The sequence below is a fragment of the Pararge aegeria genome, chromosome 3 (assembly GCF_905163445.1).
Source record: "Pararge aegeria chromosome 3, ilParAegt1.1, whole genome shotgun sequence".
In the NCBI taxonomy this organism is placed as follows: Eukaryota; Metazoa; Arthropoda; class Insecta; order Lepidoptera; family Nymphalidae; genus Pararge; species Pararge aegeria.
In genome coordinates this window covers 6,654,245-6,677,183 of record NC_053182.1, presented here as the reverse complement: position 1 = coordinate 6,677,183, position 22,939 = coordinate 6,654,245, and the positions used below count along the sequence as shown (strand labels likewise).

Here is a 22,939-nt window from a genome sequence, read left to right as displayed (position 1 = left end):
TGTTTCGTTGAGTATAGACGTCGCGCCTTGTGTGCTAGTGTGCGTTCATATACAACAACACAAAACATCGTAAGTATTTATTTTTCTTTATTGATGCCAATACGTTTTGTGATACAAAGTTTCTTAAAGTATTTTAAAAAGGTTTTTTTTTTGTTTAGTGCTCTTTGTTGATCGAAGGTTCTTCAGGACTGCTGGCAAGGTTCGTTCAATGACCTAGGCATTTAAATTCGATGTCTAAAGTGTTTGAACTTTGCCAGTCAGTGAAATCATTGTAGTATACTAATTCAATACTTCTATCCTATAGTCGTTTATTAATCTGGATCGTCAATTTAAATGACAGTTAAATTTCTGATTAATAATAACGAAAGTGATATCAATACAATAATATTTATTATTAGCAATTATTTATTAAGTTTTTAAGAATTATGACTGATCTTTTATCCCGTAAACGAGCTCTATAACCAGTGCTAATAAAAATAACAAATAGACGATAATTATGAACGATAACTAAGTAAATTATTAATCTCGTGTCCTAGAAAACAAATGTCGGCGATACTTTGATAAGGTTAATCGAGTATACCTACAATCGTAGGTTACATAAACAAACAATTATTAAATTAAGTTATATTAAATTTTTAAATGAAAGGTTGATAAGGTGAAAGATTTCGTAATTAGGTACAAAAGTAACGACATCTAAAGGAATAACGTCATGGTTAATCGTTGACTTATTCTTCGTTACTAGGTATCTTTAAATAATTTCTTATACAATCTAGCATCTCTAAGCTTATTAGGTTTGTCTGCGCTAATGCAAACGTTTGAACCGTTTTTGATAGGACTTTATCCGTCCGGTCCGGTGCAGGTATTTCTATGTCGTTATCATTACTGACTACTTTTATTTTTACCGCATTATAAGTTATTTGAAGTCTCGATTCGTATACAACATTATCAATTTCGATTATTTCGATATTTCGGCTGTTCCGGTGGCTTATTCCTCATTTTCGTTTTTGCTTTACCATTAAGGCATTTATTACCACCCTATTGTGGTGTGAAAAAAAAAATAATAATTCTATTTCGCCTAGCCATTGTGAGTTATTGTGAGACACAAGATCATTTAAGCCAATATTTTTGTTAGGTTATCTAGAAAAGCGTGTTTTTTAGTTTTTTTTCGCTATACTATTATTATTCATTTAAAAAGTAGGTACCTAATGGGAATTAGGATTAAGAGATAGACTTTGAAAACAACATAAATATTCATTGTAGATATTATATTTAAATGAAGTGATGTCAGTCATTTAAAATTGCAATACCCTCATCAGATGCTTAAAAAATATTAAGCCGCCGTTTTACGATATTTTTATAAGAATAAAAAATGGAACCAATACCCTTCCAATAATAAGTAAACAAGGAAGGATTACTAAAAATAGAGGTGACGTGATCAATAGTAACAAAATTCCATTACAAAAATGTCAATAAACAAGCATAAACATATGCGTAGACGCATGTTCATAAAGTATAAGCTCCCTGAATCGCGAGTGTGTGCGTTACCATCCGACCATCATCGGTCAACGGCGAGCGGCTTGACCTTGAAGCCGGTTATACATGCATGTGTAGCAGTACCTACATGTGCCGAAGTACCATGCATTTACTGTATACAGACGAGTGCAAACATCAGTCGCGGCTCATGAATACGTTTGCAAGGATAGCTTTTGTTCCACTTGGGTTACGAAGAGATTGATGATCTCAAATCGGGTCTGAGAATAGTCCTTGTTGCATTATTTTTATACAACTACAGCGATAACGCAGGATGCCTTATGTATTTAGCAGTCTTTATACATGTAAGTTTGTACTTATTAATGTGCTATTTTCGTTAATACAAATGCCGTATTCATAATATACCATATAGAAAAAACACAAAGAATAATTTCAATGATTTTCTGTTTCATTTGCATATTAACGCTTACTTTTGTTGCGTTTATTTTAACGTTAGTTTGCGCTTTCTTGTAACAGGGTTAGCACTATTCGTCATCAATCATTTTAAAATGCCATACAATGTTGCCCAATACAACCATTATTTGGATGATGACGAAATAATATGAATACATATAATCTTGTTCGTCCAGGAAAAAAAGGACTGAAAAATATCGGTACAAATTGCAAACTCTGTCTCAAAAACGAAAGCTTTAAAATTTTTATCGTTCCATAACAGTCCTCGAATCGAAGATTTTATAATATTTTCAAAATATTCACCGATCAAGTTAGTGAATATTAAAATTTATTTTGTTGACAACATTATATTATACGAAGCGATTAATATGAATTTTTGGGACTTTTGTGTATGCAGGGGGCGGTGGATCGGATGGTTCTTTTGGTGCTACTACTACTATTTACGAATATGATAACATTATATATAGTCAAATACGTTGCAGACTATGTTCATCAATGGAATATTATACTGATAGCACTGATGACATTTCGACACGATACTCGAAGGTCCTTTATTGCATGTTCGCAGTTTTGGTATTATTTATATTATTCTCGCTTTATCCCGCCACGTTTTACTATTGCTTAGTCTGATATTTAATAAATGTTCACTTGCAAAGCATAAAAGTTACACTTAGAAAACATGCAGACAGTTATTTCAGTTGCCAATAAAGTAAAGTTATGACATTAAAAAGATGTTATAAGAAAAATAGTTAATAATTTTCTTAAAAACTGCGTAACGATTATTAAACATTGTAACAAAATCTTGTTCACCTAGTATTAAATACAATGGAATAAATGCACCATTAAACAATGCAAATATGTGTTAGGGACGTTTAAATAATAGATAATTATAAGCACGTGCAGGCATTACACCGTGAGATCTAAGAAATATGTCATTACATATGTGTATATTAAACTATAACAGCTTTGTATGATTCACAAATGAATTCTTCACGTACCTACATAATAATAGCCGGGAATCTTCATAGTTCTATTATGAATAACCTCATTACTGCGAAATTTGACCCAATTTTCTTTCGACATTGTTTGAACATCTACTCGCCTCGTGAGGTTCAATATAAGGTCCTGAACTTTCCACTATGATCGTTTTGAGTTTGATGGAAATAATTACGACTCAAAACTACTGTTTTACCAAAACAGGGCTGAAGATTTATATAATGGTACAACTAACTATCCCCACTATTATTAGATTTCGATGATCTTTCGTTGGCTTACTATCAGCGCTTAAAGCAGTATTACTTAAAAATTACAGTTTATATGGCATACCTCCTAAATATAAGAACATTCATTCTGAATTAAAATGAAAGCAAATGACAAAAATGACTGCATTGGGGTACTGTAGTATGTCCCTAGTTTTTTTTATATGCTTTCGTCGTTTAAAAAGTCAGGACAAATTAAATTAAGCACTTGCGAAAAATGTGACAAATGATGAGCCGTGCTGTGACCATTTGATATGTATATTCATTATTATTTTATTACTATTATACATATATAGAGGCTCTGATTAATGATGACAAAAAAAAATACTTAGAGGCAAATGTTTTCAATGATTTTGAACAACGGACGTTACATTTGTAAGGGAAACAATGTGTGTTTTTTTTATATATTTTGAGTTCAAATGGTTAATTTTATCGGGGTAAATTATTTTTACCAACTGAGCCAAACCTAAATTTAGATATTAGGCAAATTTTTAGCTACATAGTTTAGTTATTTTAATACTTTATATTACCCATTTAACAAACTGTCTTAAATAAAAACTGATCACCTAACACTCACAAAAGAAACAATACGTGTTTTCCTTCGAATTTGAATGGTTAATTGGATCGGGGTCAGTTTATTTTTAGCCCAGTGAATCTACTTCCGTTGCTATTTTTAATAATTTCTTAACTGTAAATTTAAATAAAAATTAATTACTTATGTAAAAGACTTAATTAATTTTTATTAGCTGCGGATTCTTGTCCACGTTATATCATTTTTTATGTTTAGTACTTTATCCATACTAATAATGTAAATTTGAAGGCGTGTTTGTTTGTTTCTTACGTTCATTGGTGTTGATGAAATACAACACAGATATAGCTTGTATCCGCGGAGACTTTTCTAGTGACAAGAATAAACTCTCGCGGGATTTAAAAAAAACTGAGAACAAAATATACTTAAAATAAAATCTATTTAGTAAATATAATACTCAAAACTAAATAGGGCTACCTGAAAACTGTAGATACCAAAAACAATTATTCTGTTAATAATCTGCAAATGTTAGCATATATGTTATATAAAGGACCCCTGAAACTTAATCTTTTTATTTTATTAAGTCATGTGAACAACAAAATTGGAACAGTTTCACCACTTTCTCGGAAACCATACCACACAAGCTTACAGTTTGACTCACGATAATTTCTTATTGTTCTTATAACAATGGGTCCCCATAAAGGCTTTTCATGCAAAATGTATTTAATTGGTGTCAAAGATTTCCCGAACACTATCCAGTTTGTAAAATTTTATGATGTGTTACATTTTAACACGCTTATATCGTGTTTTATGACGAAAAATGTGCATGTATCGTTTAACACATGCGTGTAATGTATTCAACCATATAAATATGGTTTTGTTGACGGCTATAAAACCGAAGGAGTTTCGAATTAAAGAAGAATCTTCCGGTAAATTAACATGATATGATGATACACTATTATGCTGAGGCATTTAACTATAATGAAATGAAATTTATGACTTGTAACAGGATAAAATTAACATCTTAACGTTCTACTATCTACAAATGTCTGTGTATCAAAATTACTCAAATAATTGTCATTTTTTTTCGGCTTTGATGGTTACATTTAGTAGTTTATATAATATAACTCAGTAGCTTCTTATATTCAACTTATTTTTTTAGCCTTTTATTTAAATAGCTGTTATATAACTTTCACATTTGTTTTAAAAAATATAACCTAAAATAAACTAATCTATGCAAAACTAAATAAAATCTAAAACGTCTTCAAAACCACCGCAGTTCCTTAGATGCTGGCAGCATTGCCGCTTTGGATGGCCAAACTAATTTTTGGCCAAGGTAACTCTAAGATCACCGCTAGACTCGATAACCCTTTTCGATAATTCTTTAAAAAGAGCTCGTGCCTCCGGTCCCCACAGTTGCAAAGTCTTTACTCCAAAAGGCACCAAAATGAAACTGCTAACTGCTATTTCATATTTACGCCTCTTGGCCTGCTCGGCACTGGTAGCAGCCGCACCCACCATTGACGAGGTGGCTTGGATGTGTGATGCAGTTAGGGTATCGACACAAGTTGCATCCCATACAAGTGACCTTCCAACCAGCCTCCAAGGAACGAGCGTCATACCATCAGGTCTCTTGCCATCGCTTCGCGCCAAACCAATAGATTCGATTACAGCTGAAAACCAATAGGTTCAATAACCAATAGGTTCTAATATTAAAGTTTTCAGTTTATTGATTGTTAACTATTGAGCGAAGGTTACTTCCGTGAAGGTAACCCACTGAAAACCAAGACTGAAGCGTGCTGCAGCTGATGCAGAGAAATTAGATAAATAGGTTGCTGTAGCTGTTAATTTGTCTGTACTTCTATAATATATTCTTTTATTCAAAATTACTATCAAACCGATTTTAATAACTATTATTTCACCATTCGAAATTAATTTTATCCAGTAGTTTTTGTAGATCTAATTAGTCTGTGAAACCATAAACCTACCACTTATTGATAAGCCACAATATTGAACTCATTTTATGTGTAAACCAATAATTAAAAATTTAAATGAGATTTTCAATCCATTTATAGGCATAGAATATTAATCCTACCAAGAAGGTGATATTGGCATTAACAGCTTGTTAATTGTTCGCATAGTTTAGCTTTAGGAGATAATGGAATGGAAAATTATATTACGGGACGTACGGGAGGGGTTTAAGTCTATGATAAAAGTATCCGTAATGTAATGATACCAACGGTTGCCTGCGTTCTTCCCGTGGCTGTGCTTTCAACAAATCCCGTGGGAACCATATATATACTGGGACAAAAAGTAGCCTATGTGATTCTCGGTCCTTCCTACTAATTCTACGCCAAATATCAAGTAGATTGGTTGCTTAGTTAGGGCGTAAAGGCAAACAAACATACACACTTTCACATTGATTATATTAAGTAAGGACTACGCTACAACCCCCTAGTTAACATTTAAGTTAAGAAGCGTTTAAGAAATCATTATCTATCCATCCACTATCCAGGATTAAAGCTAATTAAAGTATGTCGTGGAGTTCCGCAAAGTAACTCATGCTTTTATGGAATAATATTTAGTTACATAGTGTCCGGTATTAAGCTCTTGGTTCAAACTGTAAGCATAAATGAAAGTCAATTTATTTACACGTAATGGGTTTGTGTCATAAATAATAATTCCAAACCCTGCTAATTACCAACATGTAACTATAATTCAGGAAACGGATTGGCAGCAATATTAATAGATTCCTGTGCGAAACTTAAGATCACGGAATTTTATCTGTAATAGATTTAGAAATATTACGTAAAGGTTAAACCATTCTAGAGTGACTTTTTAATTGTCTCCTTCAAAAGAACATTTAAAATCAATCGTTTTAATATTATTCATTATTTAATTCGCCAACCGGTTATCGATTTTTTCACGGCCTGGCTACACCTACAGGTTTTTTTTATGATAGGCACAAACCTTGTATAAATTGTACCTTGTCCAAGGTCGTGTTGTTACGATTATATAGTCCGGTTAGGCTTCACATTAATAATAAACTACAAGCTTTTGTTTGCACTGTTTCCACTTAAATGTTAACATAGTCTATGTTTATGTAAGTGTTAGGTTAGGTTACGTCGTACCACCTAATTAAGTCCTTATTTCAGACATAAGTACCTAATAAACTTTTTTGTGTCTACCTGAGCTTTGAAAGATTGAAAAGTATTATTATTATACAAAGGTATTTATTACTTATTATGAGCTTTTCAATTTGTTAATAATAGTTTAATGAATGAATGAATGAATATACTTTTATTGCACACCGCAAAAAGTACATAAAAAAAGAAAAGTATAACAAAACAACGTATACAATTTGGCGGCCTTATCGCTTCGTAGCGATTTCTTCCAGGCGAAGAAAACAAATACAGAATATAGTTTAGTGGAGCACATATACATACAGTACCCATAAAATAAATATATTATTACTTAAATATATATAATACTAAAGGACCCCAGCGCCATCTGTCGGGCTGATTTGTGAATCTAAACCATCCAGGGTGCCACCCAAACGCAAACGCATACCAGAAAATTCATTCAAATCGGTCCAGCCCTTTAGGAGGAGTTCAGTGACATACACACGCACATAAGAAATATATATATATATTGTATTATCATCATCAAAGCCTAAACCAGTCCACTGCTGGACTAAAGGCCTTTCCCTGTCCTTACGGGAGAGTTCGCCCATAATCACCATGCTATGCAGACAGATTGGTGATCGCAGTAGATGGTAGTAGACAGAGACAGCACAGAGAACGCTGCTGGCCGTCCTCCGTTTCTTTATTTCTTTATTTCAAAATCTTTATTTGCAGGTTGAGTAGGAGGTACATCGATTGGCATGCAATTTAATTTGCTAAAAACTATGCATTTTACAATGCTCATTAAATTAAAATTTTTATCAAGTATTTAAATCAATTAATAATAATATACAACAAATCTATTAATAAATTCTATAATAGTCAAAGTTCTATAAAATGTCACATAAATATTCTTTAATATCATAATATCGCTTTATAAGTAAGAATCTTCAATTTTACTCTTAAATGATATTATTTCGGTTTCTGTCCGCCAATGACACTGGTAGCTTGTTATAAATAATGGGTGCCATATTAATGATACTTTTATTATATTCCCTTAGTCGCCTCGGACGACACCCGCGGGACGAGTTGGGGGGGTGACAATTGTATTCCGTTCTGCGGTTCTGCCATCACCATACGGCATAATAGTTTTATACCGCTTTAACAGACAGACAGATGGACGCAATGCTATTTCACCCGCCTATGACCTCATTTCGCTCGCTTAATTATACCTATCGTAGGAAAATTGTTCTTGCAGTAGGTACTTGTATTAAGAGCAAACATACCTATTGGGTAAACAAAAAAATGCTTTTTTAAGTTGCAGTAAATTTTTGCAGCGAGTAATTTAGACCATACAAGAGTTTTTTGAAAGGCCCTGAAGGACTTATTTTGTATTGCGGTCAATAACATGACGTCGTGTGAAGTAATTATTTTAATAAATCTTAATTCTGAATGCGCATAATTAGGTTCTCAGAATTATAGTAATAAAGTAAATTTTATAATAAGTTCTCAAAAAATCTAGGGTCTCAGAAAATAATAATGATTATATTTTTATTTTAAGCAGTTTATAGTTAATTTTTATTAGTCTACGGAAGGATTATAATTCTCTATCACCTGACCAAAGCAGAGAAAATACGGAAATTATTAATAATTCACAAATTTGAAATGTTATCCGTATTTCAAGTATACATAACGAGCAGATCTTACTGCCGATTGGCAGACGTTGACAAAGAGACCTCGCCAGCAAAAAAAAAAAAGAAAAATACAGCACCTGCTGGGAGATTAGGAATGACACGATTTAAGCCCAAAGCCGAAACTGAATTTAAAAAAAAAATAGTATAGAATAGTAATAATCGTATAGTCACGTTCGTGTAGTTCAACCTAATTTTATGCACATAAAACAATTCAAAAATGGTAAGAAAATAACCTGGATCTCTATCTCCACCCAGCGGCTTCAACTATAGAAAAGTAAAAAAAAATACGAAAAACCCGAATATAATAAAAAAAGAAAGTTGGGAAATTGAAAAGCTCATGAGCTTAGAAGCCTTTGCGCTATGCTCACCAGTCACCTATTGACAGTAACGGAGAATAATCAAGGTCAGAAGGGCCATTAATTATATCACAAATTATATCACCTAGTCAATTGAATACTTAAATTGTTAATTTATGTACTTACTATATAAGACATAAAAATTAAATATATTTAAGAAGGCGATGTCGATACCTTGAAATACAAGTAGGTACTTCCTACATGTGTTTCTCATAAACCTTGGATGTTAAAATATGCTGAGGTTTAAAAATGTTTTTATTACGAAATTGTAAACCGGAAGAAATACTGTAAAAAACTTTGATTTTGTATTTTTAATTACAATATATCTATTTAATACAAATAATAAATGATTTTTACAATTATGTAGCTATATTTACAATAATTACGATATATGTAATGCAATTGACGTTAATGATTGTTATCAACATCGTTGATTTGACGTACTCACGTAAGTGTACCACATAACCTTTTCGATAAATTTAAAGTTAAACAAATGAGCAAAACATTTTTTTTTAAATCCATACTGAGCTATTGCAAGTTTGTCTAGTGTGGGATACATTACGTTGCCCTGTAGAAACCATGGGGACTGGGTATAATATGTCTGTCATACCCTAACATCTTACAAAGCTACCATCTTAAACTGCATCATCACTAACCATGTAGTGGAATAAAAAATATTAAAAATACAACCGTTTTTTATTGTTGATCAACTGAAAGATGTTAAGCAAGCATTCTTTAAACGGTCGGGTTATACACGGCGAGAAAATCCATACCTACTAAGTTTTTATTTAACTAAATACTCGTGGCAACCTGAAAGATGGAGTACGGTGGGTTCTAGTTAATATGTTATCATCAGCCTATTAATCTCCACTCACTAGGCACAGTTCTTGTCCTTCATAATATCACTTGACTCCAAGTAGCGTTAATAACACGGTCTATAGAGAAGATGAACCAATTCAAATACCAGCTCGGAGTGGGCGGGTAATCTCAAACCTCTGCACCTACGAGGTTATTTTTCTCTAAAAAAACATTTTGAATCTGGCATTGTTTGATATTCTAACATAATGTATTGAATTCAAATTCCCAGAACATATTTTAATATTCATGAATTGGGTAGGGTAGGATTTCAAACGAAATTGTTAAAAAATACACGAGCTTTTCGGTGGCTTACAATATAAGTGAGGTTCTTAATTAGCCACGTGTTTGATGATTGCGTCATCTGATCTGTTATTACCTTGACATTTCAAGGTAATAAAATTTGATTACCAAGCTATGTGGTTAGAGAATATTATAGGTTAGGAATGGATGATGTGACTGTATAACAATTCCAGACATTGCACTAATTTTTATATGGTAATAATAGTTTTAAATTAAACTAAATAAGGATCGCGAAGCTTAAGTGGCAATGGGCCGGGCACATAGTTCGGAGAAAGGATGGACGTTGGGGTCCCAAGGTGCTGGAATGGCAGCCCCGTACTGGTAAGCGCAGCGTTGGTCGACCCCCAACGAGGTGGACAGACGACATTAAGCGCGTCGCAGGTAGCCGTTGGATCCAAGCGGCTCAGAATCGTGGAACTTGGAACTCCCTACAAAAGACCTATGTCCAGCAGTGGACGTCTATCGGTTGATGTGATGATGAAGGATCGGCATTGTCCAACACAGTGCAACGGAGAGCCCTTTAAATCGTCGTAATTTGTATCTATACTCATGTTATAAAGAGGATGTTTCGAGGTGGAGATTTTTATACCTATTTCACCAATAGAAACTTTGTGAGATATGGCTTCACAGACAAATTTTTGAATCTACTAAAAAGTAAAAAAAAAATAGTACAGTTAACGCTACGTAAGTAAATTATCAGGATAACGTGCGATTTCTACTGAATATTAATATCACTGAAATAAAATATAAATTATGTTACTTTTGCATAAAAGACCTTTCTAGTTAGTTGCTAGTTGTTAGTGCACGGTGCATACTATTTGGATTATAATTAAACAAACAAACAAAATTATCTTCTCTTATTATTATGTGGGTATAGATTTAGGTTGTATAAATGAATAACTTTCACAATACATGTTAAATTTAGGGTAAAGAACTAAAATAGGGTAAAATGGTCTGTGCATTTATTTATTCCGATAGCGCAAACCGACGCTGTAGTCAAACATATTTGGATAAAAAAGCACAAAATATGCGCGAAACGTTTGTGTTCCCATTTTTTCGTTTCGCCTGTTCCTTTATTACAGTCCTGAACAAAGAGTTCTCTTTCATCCGGCATTCATTGTTCATCGCGAAATATGAACACGCCGTTTTCTCGGAAAGCTTAATACACATACCTACCTATTGCGAAATAGAATGCATCGTTTTATAAGAAAAGCGGGACAAGAATAATATAGAGATAATGTTTGAAAAGGCCCAAGACCGTTGTCTATGAAACTTCCTACTAACGACCTATGACTAGCAGTGGACCGACAGCAATCGGTTGATACGGTGATGATGATGAACGTTGGACTAGCATTTACATTGCTAAGCAGACCAACATTGCAATCTACGTTTGAAGAGAGGATTGCAGCCCAAGAAAACAATGCCAGCGGGACACAAAAAAGTCAGTCAGTTCACAATCTCATATCACTACTTAATAAAAATCGCTTCAACACATCTTATTTATCAAACAACACAATTATATTATTTTAAAAATACAGTTTTTTGCCTACGTTGACGTCATTATAATTAGGATTATAGAATCCATCTTAATAAACACAAACGATGTTATAAAAATACTGCTTTAATCGATGCTAGTAAGACCCCACTTTTTACTATTGTTGCTTTGTAATGATTATACGACAATGTTAGACAGTGTATTATTGCATGCCGCGTTGGAATTCTTTTGTGTCTTTTATGCCTCGACTAACATGAAAATCAAATTGGATCATTATTGTTTTATATTCATTTTTTAAGCCAACCGACCATTACTAAATATTTCCCCTGTATTCACGCGAGATTGTGCGTGATTGCCCGCGGGTCTCTTTTTAGTTCAACTAATTATATTTTTCTTTCGTATATTATGATCAACATATTTTAAGAGTATAATGGCACTATGATGCATTATTGTTTTAACTATTTCATCAGAGCCAAACATTTAACTCGGGGCCTTAATAAACGTCAATGTTTGGATCAAGGTTTGACCAAATTTCAACAATGCAGTCGTAATGCCGTTATAGTATGTCTGTCTGTCATTAAAATAGCTGGAATCCAAACACACGTTGTTAACATATATGTTATTGAAATTAATTATATAAGCTGCTTTTAACAACAACAATTTATACCCAACTATAGTAGGGGATGAAAGTTCGCATTGAAATAATTTATTTATCGCAATTTGTGCGCGGAAAAGATCGCGGGACAGCATATAAAATAGAGATTTGAATCTGTTGTTACCATCAGTGCTAAAAATCATAATAATATAGAATGTTATGTAACAAATGGTAGTGAAAATAACAGCATTATTCAGATTTTTATAATTTTTTTAGTGTTTTTACCTACACTTGGAGGAATTATCAATTCTATAAATTTAAAATGCATATAAAAATTTTTGGAGAAAGCGCTCAGGCCACGATTGCCAAAGAGTCGCAGGTTCAAATTCTGTCGGTTACGAAATTTTTTATATGCATTTTAAATTTATAGAATTATTCAGATTCACCGAGATTCAGAATCACGAAAATTGTATACCTTGAATTCGAGTAGTTGTAGTTCTATTTCTATCTATCTTGTAATGAGGCCCGCTTCAGCGGATGCACTTTGACCCTCCAGGATCTTTTGTGCTCCGTGTAGTTCTATTTACTTTTAAAATAAGTAATCTATAGGATTTCTCCATGGGCTACAAAGTAATAATATCGCATCAACAGAATCGCGCAATTTTTTATTTTGTACCTCGCACTTTCGCCTGGCCGTCTTTTTGTTGCAAAAAAATCATAGTTAGCAAACAGGCTAGCTATAGGTTGATCCAAAGGTCCCATAAGAAAGTTTAGGTAGAAAATTAGGTACTTCGTGACTATAATTCTCACCGGTTCCAGATAAACCGGTGGAGGTAACAATTTATGGAACTTTCTCCATATCCTACCAGCCTGCAGCCACCCTATCAATTAATTGCATCCGTATAATCTTTAGTTAGTAACTTAGTAGTTAAATATCAATCGAATGAAAAATTATGTAGACGGCCTATTGGCGCAGAGTGCTGTGATCCTGCTTTCTGAGCCAAGGCTGTTGGTTCGATACCCACAACTGGAGAATGTTTGTATGGTGAACATTAATGTTTTATTTAGTTTCGGGTGTTTATCTTTATATTATAAGTATTTATGTATATTATTCGTTAAAATATTCATCAGTCATCTAAGTACCTATATTACAAACTGCGCTTAGTTTGGGGCTAGATGACGATGTATTTATTGTCGTGGTATATTTATTAATTCATTTATTTTATTATTTACTAGCTGACCCGCGCAACTTCGTGTACAGCAAACCGCTTAATACCGGTTTTTATATCTTAAAAATCCTAGAACCTAAATGAAGCGTAACCTATCGGGTCCAGTTTTATTTCCAAACCATATGGTTCGAGTGGGTCCCTATAGGACCCACTCGAACACATTCCTCGTTAGTTTGCGAAAAACCTTATTAAATACACTTACACACAATACACGAACTCGATTGCATTTCCAACTACTGAGTCCAATTGAGATAAAAACGATTGTATATAATACGGATCGAAGAGAAGAATCAAAAAGAGTTAGTTTACTGGTATGCAACTTCTGAATGGAAATTAATCATGTAAATTTCTAAATTTTTTTATTCATTCCTTGCGTTAAGGCAATATTATTTTTTTTTCTTTCAGGACTTATTTTCATCGTTACTATTAGAAGATAGGCCTAGATATTAAGGATAGAATTTCAATTGTTTAAAAAGGAATTCTCAGGTCAATCAATCAATCTTAATTATAAAAGCATCGATTGTACAAGAGTTTTGGGTGACAAATTATAACAAAAAGCAGTTGTTGTGACTAAACCATAACAGTTAGACATATAGCCCTGCGGATTATAGAAAATAATGATTAGTTTAAACACGAAGTAGGTACATTACTTTTTCTTTATCAATCATTTTCGCGGCGTTCGGCCAATGTACAGAAAACCACAATAAAATATACCTACACTAAAACCGTCCGCAAGAGTCACTCTGTTCATTAGTGATAACAGTATGAAAATCCATTCGGACAGCGACAGGAGACAGACAGACGCGGCGGGGGACTTTGCTTTATAATGTGTAAAGATTAATATTTAAAAAAGGCTTTAGGGATGGAGAGTTAAAAACATGACACGCACGCCCACCAACAGTGCGTAATAAGGAGTGTAAGTTTAAGGCCGCTCTCTCAAAATCAGTTTCAAGAATTGTGTAAGAGAAGTAATTTCATGGCTAAAGTTATACATAGACTTGCGAAAAAGTAATGGTAATGAATAAATATGGTATCAAAGATTATTTGGGGTTTTTTGGTTCCTTTTTATTATTAAAAAAATATAGATATGTACACAGATGAAGGTACTCTTATCTAGCTTAGCTTACCGTTCTGAATAATCATTTCACGGAAGTTCCATAACTCGGCATGCGATAGAAGTGAATGATCTGCCGATAACTTTTGAAGATAACCTGAGAACTGATGCCTTTTGATGCGCCTGGACTAGAGTCACTTCAACAAAACGAATAGTTGTATCCACCCATTAATTTTATGGAAATATGATTTCAAACAGATTAAAAATTAACAACTTTAGGTAAGTAGGTACTAATTAATAAATACGTCTCAATTCATCAAACATAAATAAAGAAATAATAAATTTAGTACCTAGCCCCAAAAGTAAGCGATTCGTGTATTATGGGTACTACGTCTTAGTACTTATTGAATATATTTATTAATAACTAGCTTCTGGCCGCGACTCCGTCTGCGTGGACTTCAGAATTGGGTGTAAAGCTTCGCTCGTTACAAATTTTTAATCCTACCACGGGAACTGTCGGAGAGATCGGTATAGAAAGTACATGTCCTTTTCCATAGCATACCAAATTTCAAAGCTGTCTGCCTGCGCCTAAGCTCGAAAACAATTTTTAATTTGCCCTCGGGAACTACTTAAGGAAACGGGATAAAATGTAGCCTATGTTCTTTTCTATGTCAAAGGCAGCATGCTTCCCAAATTTCATCCAAATCCGTTTAGCCGTGTTTGCGTGATTCAGTAACAAACATCCACACTTTCACAATTATAATATTAGTAGGAACGTACTTATATATACTTATTAATACCCAGACGCTGAAACACATTCATGTTCATCACACAAACATTTTCCAGCTGTGAAAACAAGAAGACAAATGTATGTTCTATGTTTTCCAGGAATCCCCGACGAATATGTGATTCTTACATAATAGGAAGTAACTGTGCAAGAGCCTATTATACAATTATTTGTGCCTCATCGTTTACATTCTGCTTAGCCGATTGTTACGTCGCTTTTCTCTACCGATAGTTTTAGTAAACAGTGATAGAAAACGCTTCGCTTGTTGCGCAAATTATGCAAGAACAGCGATAAGATAATAGATTTTCCATTTAAACTTACTGCCTTCCATTTTAAACTATGTTAATGTATGTTGTGTTTCTGGCTGGTAACGAACAGTGAACTGACAACCAATTAGTGAAGATAAATTAAGGAAATTTAATGAAAAAAGTTACTTTAATCATCAAAAACGCATATTGTAACCTCGTGTTTACGGTACAACACTGACACTTTTTTAAAAAACTTTTAATTAAAAGACTATCATAATATAATGCCTTTCTTATGAAATACTAACCCAATAAAATATTAAAACCTACCTTGCTTATATCGTCAACGATATGAAGTGTAGGTGCAGATGCGTAAGGCTTTAAATGATCAGCTATTTAAAAAAAAAGTTTTATGTACAAGCAAAACAAATTTATATATGTATACATAATTTAATATAATAATTATCTTGTATAAGCAAACATATACGCGAGTACAAGTACCAACGCGACCAAAATCACACACGCACATACACTCAATCATCGAAACAACAATTTAAGGAGAGAACTGTCGCCTGTAATACAGGTTTTTACCTAGATCAGGGACAGTAGATTTTAAATCGCACCATTTCATACATTTACACCAATATAAAAAATAAAAAAGTGATATCGTTGCACCTAGCGTATTTTTTTTAAATAGTTTTATTCACTTTGTCAGCGTTATTAATGTGTCACACGCCACAAACAGCTAAGCCATGGACATACAGATGTACAGTCAAGCAGACGGTTATGGCGAAACTATAAACCAAGTAAGCCTCGGTCAAAAAAATAGTTACTTATCATCTAAATAGAGAAATTAAATAAATAAATAATAAAATAAATATACTACGACAATGCACACATCGCCATCTAGCCACAAAGTAAGCGTAGCTTGTGGTATGGGTATTAAGATGACTGTTGAATATTTTTATGAATAATATACATAAATACATATAAATAATAATATACAGAACACCCAGACACTGAAAAACATTAATGTTCAACACACAAACATTTTCCAGTTGTGGGAATCGAACCCACGGCCTTGGACTCAGACAGCAGGGTTGCTGCCCACTGCGCCAGTCGGCCGTTAAATAGCCAACGAGTTTAATTATATCGGTGGATTAAAAAGATTTAACTCGCAACGATAGAATGGACAGTATGATATGAACGCAAATTGAATCGCTGCTAAAATTTGATTTACGTTTATGTCTTTCTTTTCCCAAACATTTTCGTCACTATGGATAGTTTTTTTCCTATTTGTGGTGTACAAATAAATTGTATAAAAAAAAAAAAAAGTTGTCAAAGTTAATCAACCAATTAATTATCTATACGTTTCTTTCCAAAGTGCTGAATCCTCTATAAGCGAAACTAACCCGAACTTGGTCAGGTTTTATTCTAACGTGAGACACCTTTTGCCTTTATATTTTTTTATTGGTACTAGTTATGTGTAGGTTTCAACTAAGTTTCAACTGTGACACTAATTATCGGGACGATTAAAATATTATCTAACATTAATTATACCTTATCATGACAATTATCTACAGAGAAAAATAATAATTCGCTTGAATTATATTACCAGTGTCGTGGAAAAAGTATTTAATTTATGATATGTAATCTTACTGGTCACTTGTAATATACATATATAAGTACCTACACAAGTGTGAGCCAAAACATATAATGTATCTCCTTGTGCTAAAGCAAGTCGTGACATTCGAGTTTTTGTCAATGATTTTGAGCAAGTTATAATTATACATATTTATATATATATATATATATTTATATTAAGGATTTTATTTAAGTTACTGTGTGTGTGTGTAGTTTTTATAACAAATGAATGGAGCTGAATTACGATCAAAGGAAATAACGGTATAGTAATAAGCATAGATTATAAATATAAATATTAAATAATTAACTTAACAGAATCATGACGAGAACCTTGTACACAAACATATAAGCTGTGAAATGCTAATGTAATTGGTTACATCCAATAGTAGCTGATGTGATAAATTAATATCCAAATCCATCAACGGTTATTTGTTTATTAAAATGTGTTTTTATTTATACCTTCAATTTATTTTACATTCCGTACTACTTACGCATATAACCTTAAATTTTAATGACATGATCATTAATATTATATATACTTATTAAAATATAAATATTTTTTAATCTCAGTTAGTAAATTGACAGAGCACTAGCAGCTTATGTTGCAATATTTATGACTTGCCAGTGCATTGATTTACTATGTTACTATCGTGCCAGTTTATTCAATATTATTGTTTATTATCCTATACCAAAATGACTTCGTCCGCGTACAATTTCAGTAGAGTATCATTTTCCCATACAAACCAATAAATACATCTCCGTATCTTTTTCTAATTCAAATTTAGTTTTTCTGATTCCAATTCAAAATAAACGTTATTTGTGTAGGCCTTTCAATTTTGTTTCCAGTATTTTGAGATTCAAAAACCAGTCTATTGAGGTCCCATGAAAGATAATTCAGCCCGGAAAAACAGAAAACAGACAGTAAAGCTTTAAACAACTCGAAATTGGTGTAAAGCCTAGAATGTGCTCATTGCATCGTCAAGATACTTACATCTGAGATGGAATATTACCTTGGTGTAAACTTGGGCTTTTTCGATGGCTTTGTTCCCCTATATTTATTTCCTGTCATGTATTAATAATAAAATAACCTTTCATTATTTTTTTATAAAATACAATTACGACGTTTCAATACTGTTAAGCGAGGGCCAAACCGCCGCGTCGTCAGCAGCGTTCATGTTTGCGTTCTGCGATCATCAATCTAAAGAATTAGCTATACCGCACGCTTATGGTATGGCTGGACGTACTCTTGACCGTCTTTATGCACACAAGTTAGACACCGCATTTTGGCCTTGCCTTTAGCGTCCGCCGCCGCAACAGTTCGATTTTTTATATAAATGAAAATTGATTTAACCCAGCGTAACCTTTAACCCACGTGAATAATGTAGAGATTTTTAGTTTGAAGTCAGCCTTGGTGATTCAATGTAATATAAGCCAATCCTTAAAACGTTTATAAGCATTATTTTATCGCCAGTTTTTGATTACATTTTTGGACGTAAATGGCATATTGCTGGTTACATTTTGGGATTTATTGGAATTCACCAATTATTAGGTAAATCTTTTGTGGTGCAGTCATATTGGGATCGCCAAATTCGATTCCGTAATATATCATCAGCAAAAAATCTGATTGGAAACAACAACAGCTTTAATCGAATCGGCAAAACCTCACGCCCAGTCGATGGCAATTGTGTAAAAAAATTAATTTGGCAGCTTTAACTCATGGTTAGATATTTCGTGAAATAGTTACCATAATCGGATTGCGTTTTGAGTTAGTAACTAAACTTAAGTATTGTCTAGTGGTTAGCATGGTCGACTATAGATGGCGAGGTCCTGTGTTCACATCGAGTATTAATTGTTTAGCATTGAGTTATGAAATTTTCACTCTATTTCCTCTGTCCTATGAATTAAGATGCCCCAGAAATGGGACATTCATTGTTTGAAGGTGATGATGGTGATGATACTTTGGTTCATCATCCTCATATAATGATCCCCACACGGCAAGAGAATAGTTGTTTATGTTCAAATTACGAGAAATTATCCTTATGGTGAAGTTATTTATTATAAGCGTTTATATATATTTATATATACGCTTAGATAATTGCAATAGTTTTTTTTCAAACCTACGGTTTTTTAGGTACAATGAATGGGGACAGTTGAACAAAATAGGTATTTGACTATAACACTCCGTGACGAATTAAGGGTCCAAGCGTTATCATATCGAGTAATCCTGCTGAGAATCCTTTGGTTCACAGACTAAAGGGCAAACCACTAATCACAAGACGTTTGCTCAAAATTGCAATGGCGCCGGTATTTTGATTGGTCGCATACAGTAAGCATACATCAGCATCGTTAAACCGAAGACCACACCACGATGTTAAACTCGCTTCTTCAGCGGCGGCGTTTTTTTGTTACGTTACCTTACGTCACGTTACTTGTGAATGGTCGAACGGAGTCCCATCCTGTAGGTCCAGAAGCGGTGACAGCAGCATGCAATTGAAAACCTGCATGTCTGAGAGTTTTCAATAATGTTTTCCGCCAATCCGCGATAGGCCAGCGTGGTGGACTACTGCTCTCCTCAAGTGAGAGAGACCCATGCCCTGCAGTGGGCCGGTAATGGATTGATATGATGAGTAGTCATCTCTCATACTAATCGCGCTAGGCTATTCACAAAATGTCATAAATATACTTTTTTACCCATTATTAAAACATTTTTAAAAACCCTCGTATGTTTTCAGGTCAAAATGCCGGCTCCAGACTACAACGTGGAACTGGATCTCGGTGAACCTCCGCCGGAGCTGCAGGAATATGCTAAACAGCAGTGTGGGGAAGACCCCAATACAAAATTGCAAGCCATATACGAACTCAAAGACATGATATATGGTTCGTAGATTATTATTATCTAACATAAAACTTGATCAACAATATCTATTCCGGTTCCCGTGAAACGACTTTGCATTAATTTGGAATGATGATGATAAGTTGTTGTGACTGGTATACTCGTTTACTAAACAAAAAACCGGCTAAGTGTAGGTTGGACTTGCAGACAAAGGTTTCCGTACCTACGTATGTTATTAAAAATAGGGTTTCCCAAAATCACCACCCTGGGCAGACGGGTTGGTGATCGCAGTACCTAGATGGTTTGAGCTGCTGCCCGCTCTCCGTTGAATTCAAATTTTCTTTATTCATGTAGCCCTATCACAGGCACTTATGAAGCATTCATACATATATGTTAACATAATTGTAAGGGGATTGTGATAACTTCGTTCGCCAACTTGAACCTAAAGCTACGAGGATTCCAAACGCGCCCTGGTCTAAGAAGAGCCCACAACAAACATAGCCGGGTAGTTTTTTTTTGTTATCACCATCCCACAGTAAATTTATATTAAGCTTATACGAAACTAGAGCATTTCACTCCCAAGCTTTTGTATCGTTTAAGTAATCCGTAACATTGTAATGGGATTTTTCTGTAATCTTACGTTCTACATAAACTTTGAACTTATTTATATTCCTTTAGTCGCCTCGTACGACGCCCGCGGCATGAGTGGAGGTGGGACAACTGTATTCTGATCTGCATTCACCACAAGGAACTAATTATTATTTATTGCATATCATTTGACGCAACATCCCACGAGATATTTAAACAATATTGTACCATCCTTTTACATTGTTTCTTGCGAATAATAATTTCATTAAATTAAATTTCGAAAAGTTTTATGTACCTATAAGATATACGCTCACGTAAACTTGTTTGCCTGGTTCAGCAAATTCAACCAATTTCGTTGGGGCCGGGGCTTTTCTTTAAAGGAACTCTCAGCATTAGTCCGGAGTTTGGAAATGGCAGCCCTTCGTAAAACAGATGCAGGACGTTATAACGTAGAATTGGTCAAGGTTATCGTAGACTAGCCGTGTCTGTACATTAAAGATTTTACCAAAATGATACTATTCGTTAGTATCATTTTCTCAAAAGACTAATAAAAACTCACGAGCGTGTTCGAATGTACCTTGTGTTTTGACAAACTTTCAAACCTATGACGAAGAACTTTTGGATCTTTCAGTTTTCAAAAATACATTTAGGTACATTTATATTTGCATTTGTATTTGAATAGAGAGATAGATTTTAGAAATGATTAGATAGATGAATAGATAGAGTTATCTTCTATTTCCTTCGGAGCTTGATATGCCCGGATTCGATTCTAGTAGGTAGGTACATGTCTGCAATCATTGATGATTTCTAGGAGTCGTCAAGTTAAGTATTCATTCAATTTCATGTTTTTAACACTACACTTATAGAAATATCAGTGTATACTAGTTACTTAAAAAGGGCATTTACTGTACAATAACTTGATTTTTGTAATTACTTTTTATATAGGTATAATTAAATTTCGGTTCGAAGTTGTAATCGTTATCGTTTTATATGGAATCATGGAAAAAAAACATTTACGTTAATAGCTCGATTGAGAATTTTATTTGAACTTAATTAAAATATTACAAGGAAAATATAAATACGAAGAATCTATGTTACCGTCGTCGTCATCGTCAACTTATTAATGACCCAATGCTGGAGATGTACCTTCATTCGCCTTACGTAGTTGACTATGGTCTAAACCCTTATCGTTATGGAACGAGACCCCTGCTCTGAAGTGGGATTTTAATGATGAAAAATGATGAAGTCAATGATGTAAATAATGAACTAAATGATGAATGGCACCTAATGACTTGAATGTTTTAACATTATCAACAACCTTAATCCTTTTTTTGCTATCATGTTAATCCGTATCCCGATTTAACATTAAATATAAACACAGCTGACTATGGTTGTCATTGTGTATTTTTTATGACAACAATTTAAAAGTATTGATCCCAAGCAAAATTTTTAGCTCAAAAGTTTGTTATACCATTCTGCTTTTCCCTTAAAACGTACGTATTAATGTTTCGCGTTTTTAAATTATTTGTATCGATATAAATCAGAAAGTTATCTGTTATTTGTATCTATAGACTGATTATCTCATCGATCTTAAGTTAGTTATATCAAACAGCTTGCACAAGGCTATCAACTGAATGACTGTCTAAAGTCTAAACTTCAAATCCGCATATAGCCCGGTTAAGGCCATCGAGAATCCTGGCATGACGGCTTAGGAATTAAGTATAAGGTTTAGGCCATGTTGTGAACTTGTTTTATAAAATAAGTTCTAAAGTAATAGTAGACTAGCAGCCTGTTAATAATGCTATGTTGGGTTAGCCAGTGGCCAGTATAAAAAGTAAGCTTTGACCCAGTACCTACACAACACGTTTGACACGGGTGCTGAGTGCTACTAAATAAGGTTCAAGGAACTTTAACTATTTATAAATAATCTATTTTCTTCAGAGCGAAAAGTATTTATGTTATTCTTGTCCATATTTTAGAAGTAATTGTTATCCGTTTTACATGATTCAGTTAAATTTTCTCCATAGGAAAAAATAACAAAGTTACCTCTGATGAAAGCCTCTGAGCCTTGAGAAACTCCGTGCTGCTCTCCGTTGATTTGGCGCCCAGTAGACCACGAAAGTACTAGGCACCACATAAACGGAGCAGGATTATAATATTAGTATACATGTCGAGCACCCTAGCACAGCAGGTTCGATCCCCGGTAGGGGCAATCACAGATTTTTCATCTACCGACACAGACGTTCCACCGAGTGATTTGGCGTTCGGGTACGATAAAGCAGTTAGGGTGTATGGCAAAACCCTAACAGCACGTTATCACCTAAGACTGCATCATCACTTACCACTAGGTGAGATTGCAGACAAGGGGTTTTGGCCAGGGTAGGCATGAAACAGGAAAACGGCATAA

General features: G+C 33.9%; 1 protein-coding gene across 1 annotated transcript in view; it reads left to right on the top strand.

The window, feature by feature from the left end:
• LOC120637095 (alpha-tocopherol transfer protein-like) overlaps positions 1-22,939 on the top strand; it is a 37,065-nt gene continuing 14,126 nt past the window's right edge. The window contains exons 1-2 of the mRNA XM_039908733.1: positions 1-69; positions 19,844-19,988. Of these exons, the coding sequence (XP_039764667.1) occupies positions 19,850-19,988 (139 nt within the window). The 5' untranslated portion in view covers positions 1-69; positions 19,844-19,849. The remainder of the gene's footprint in view (positions 70-19,843; positions 19,989-22,939) is intronic.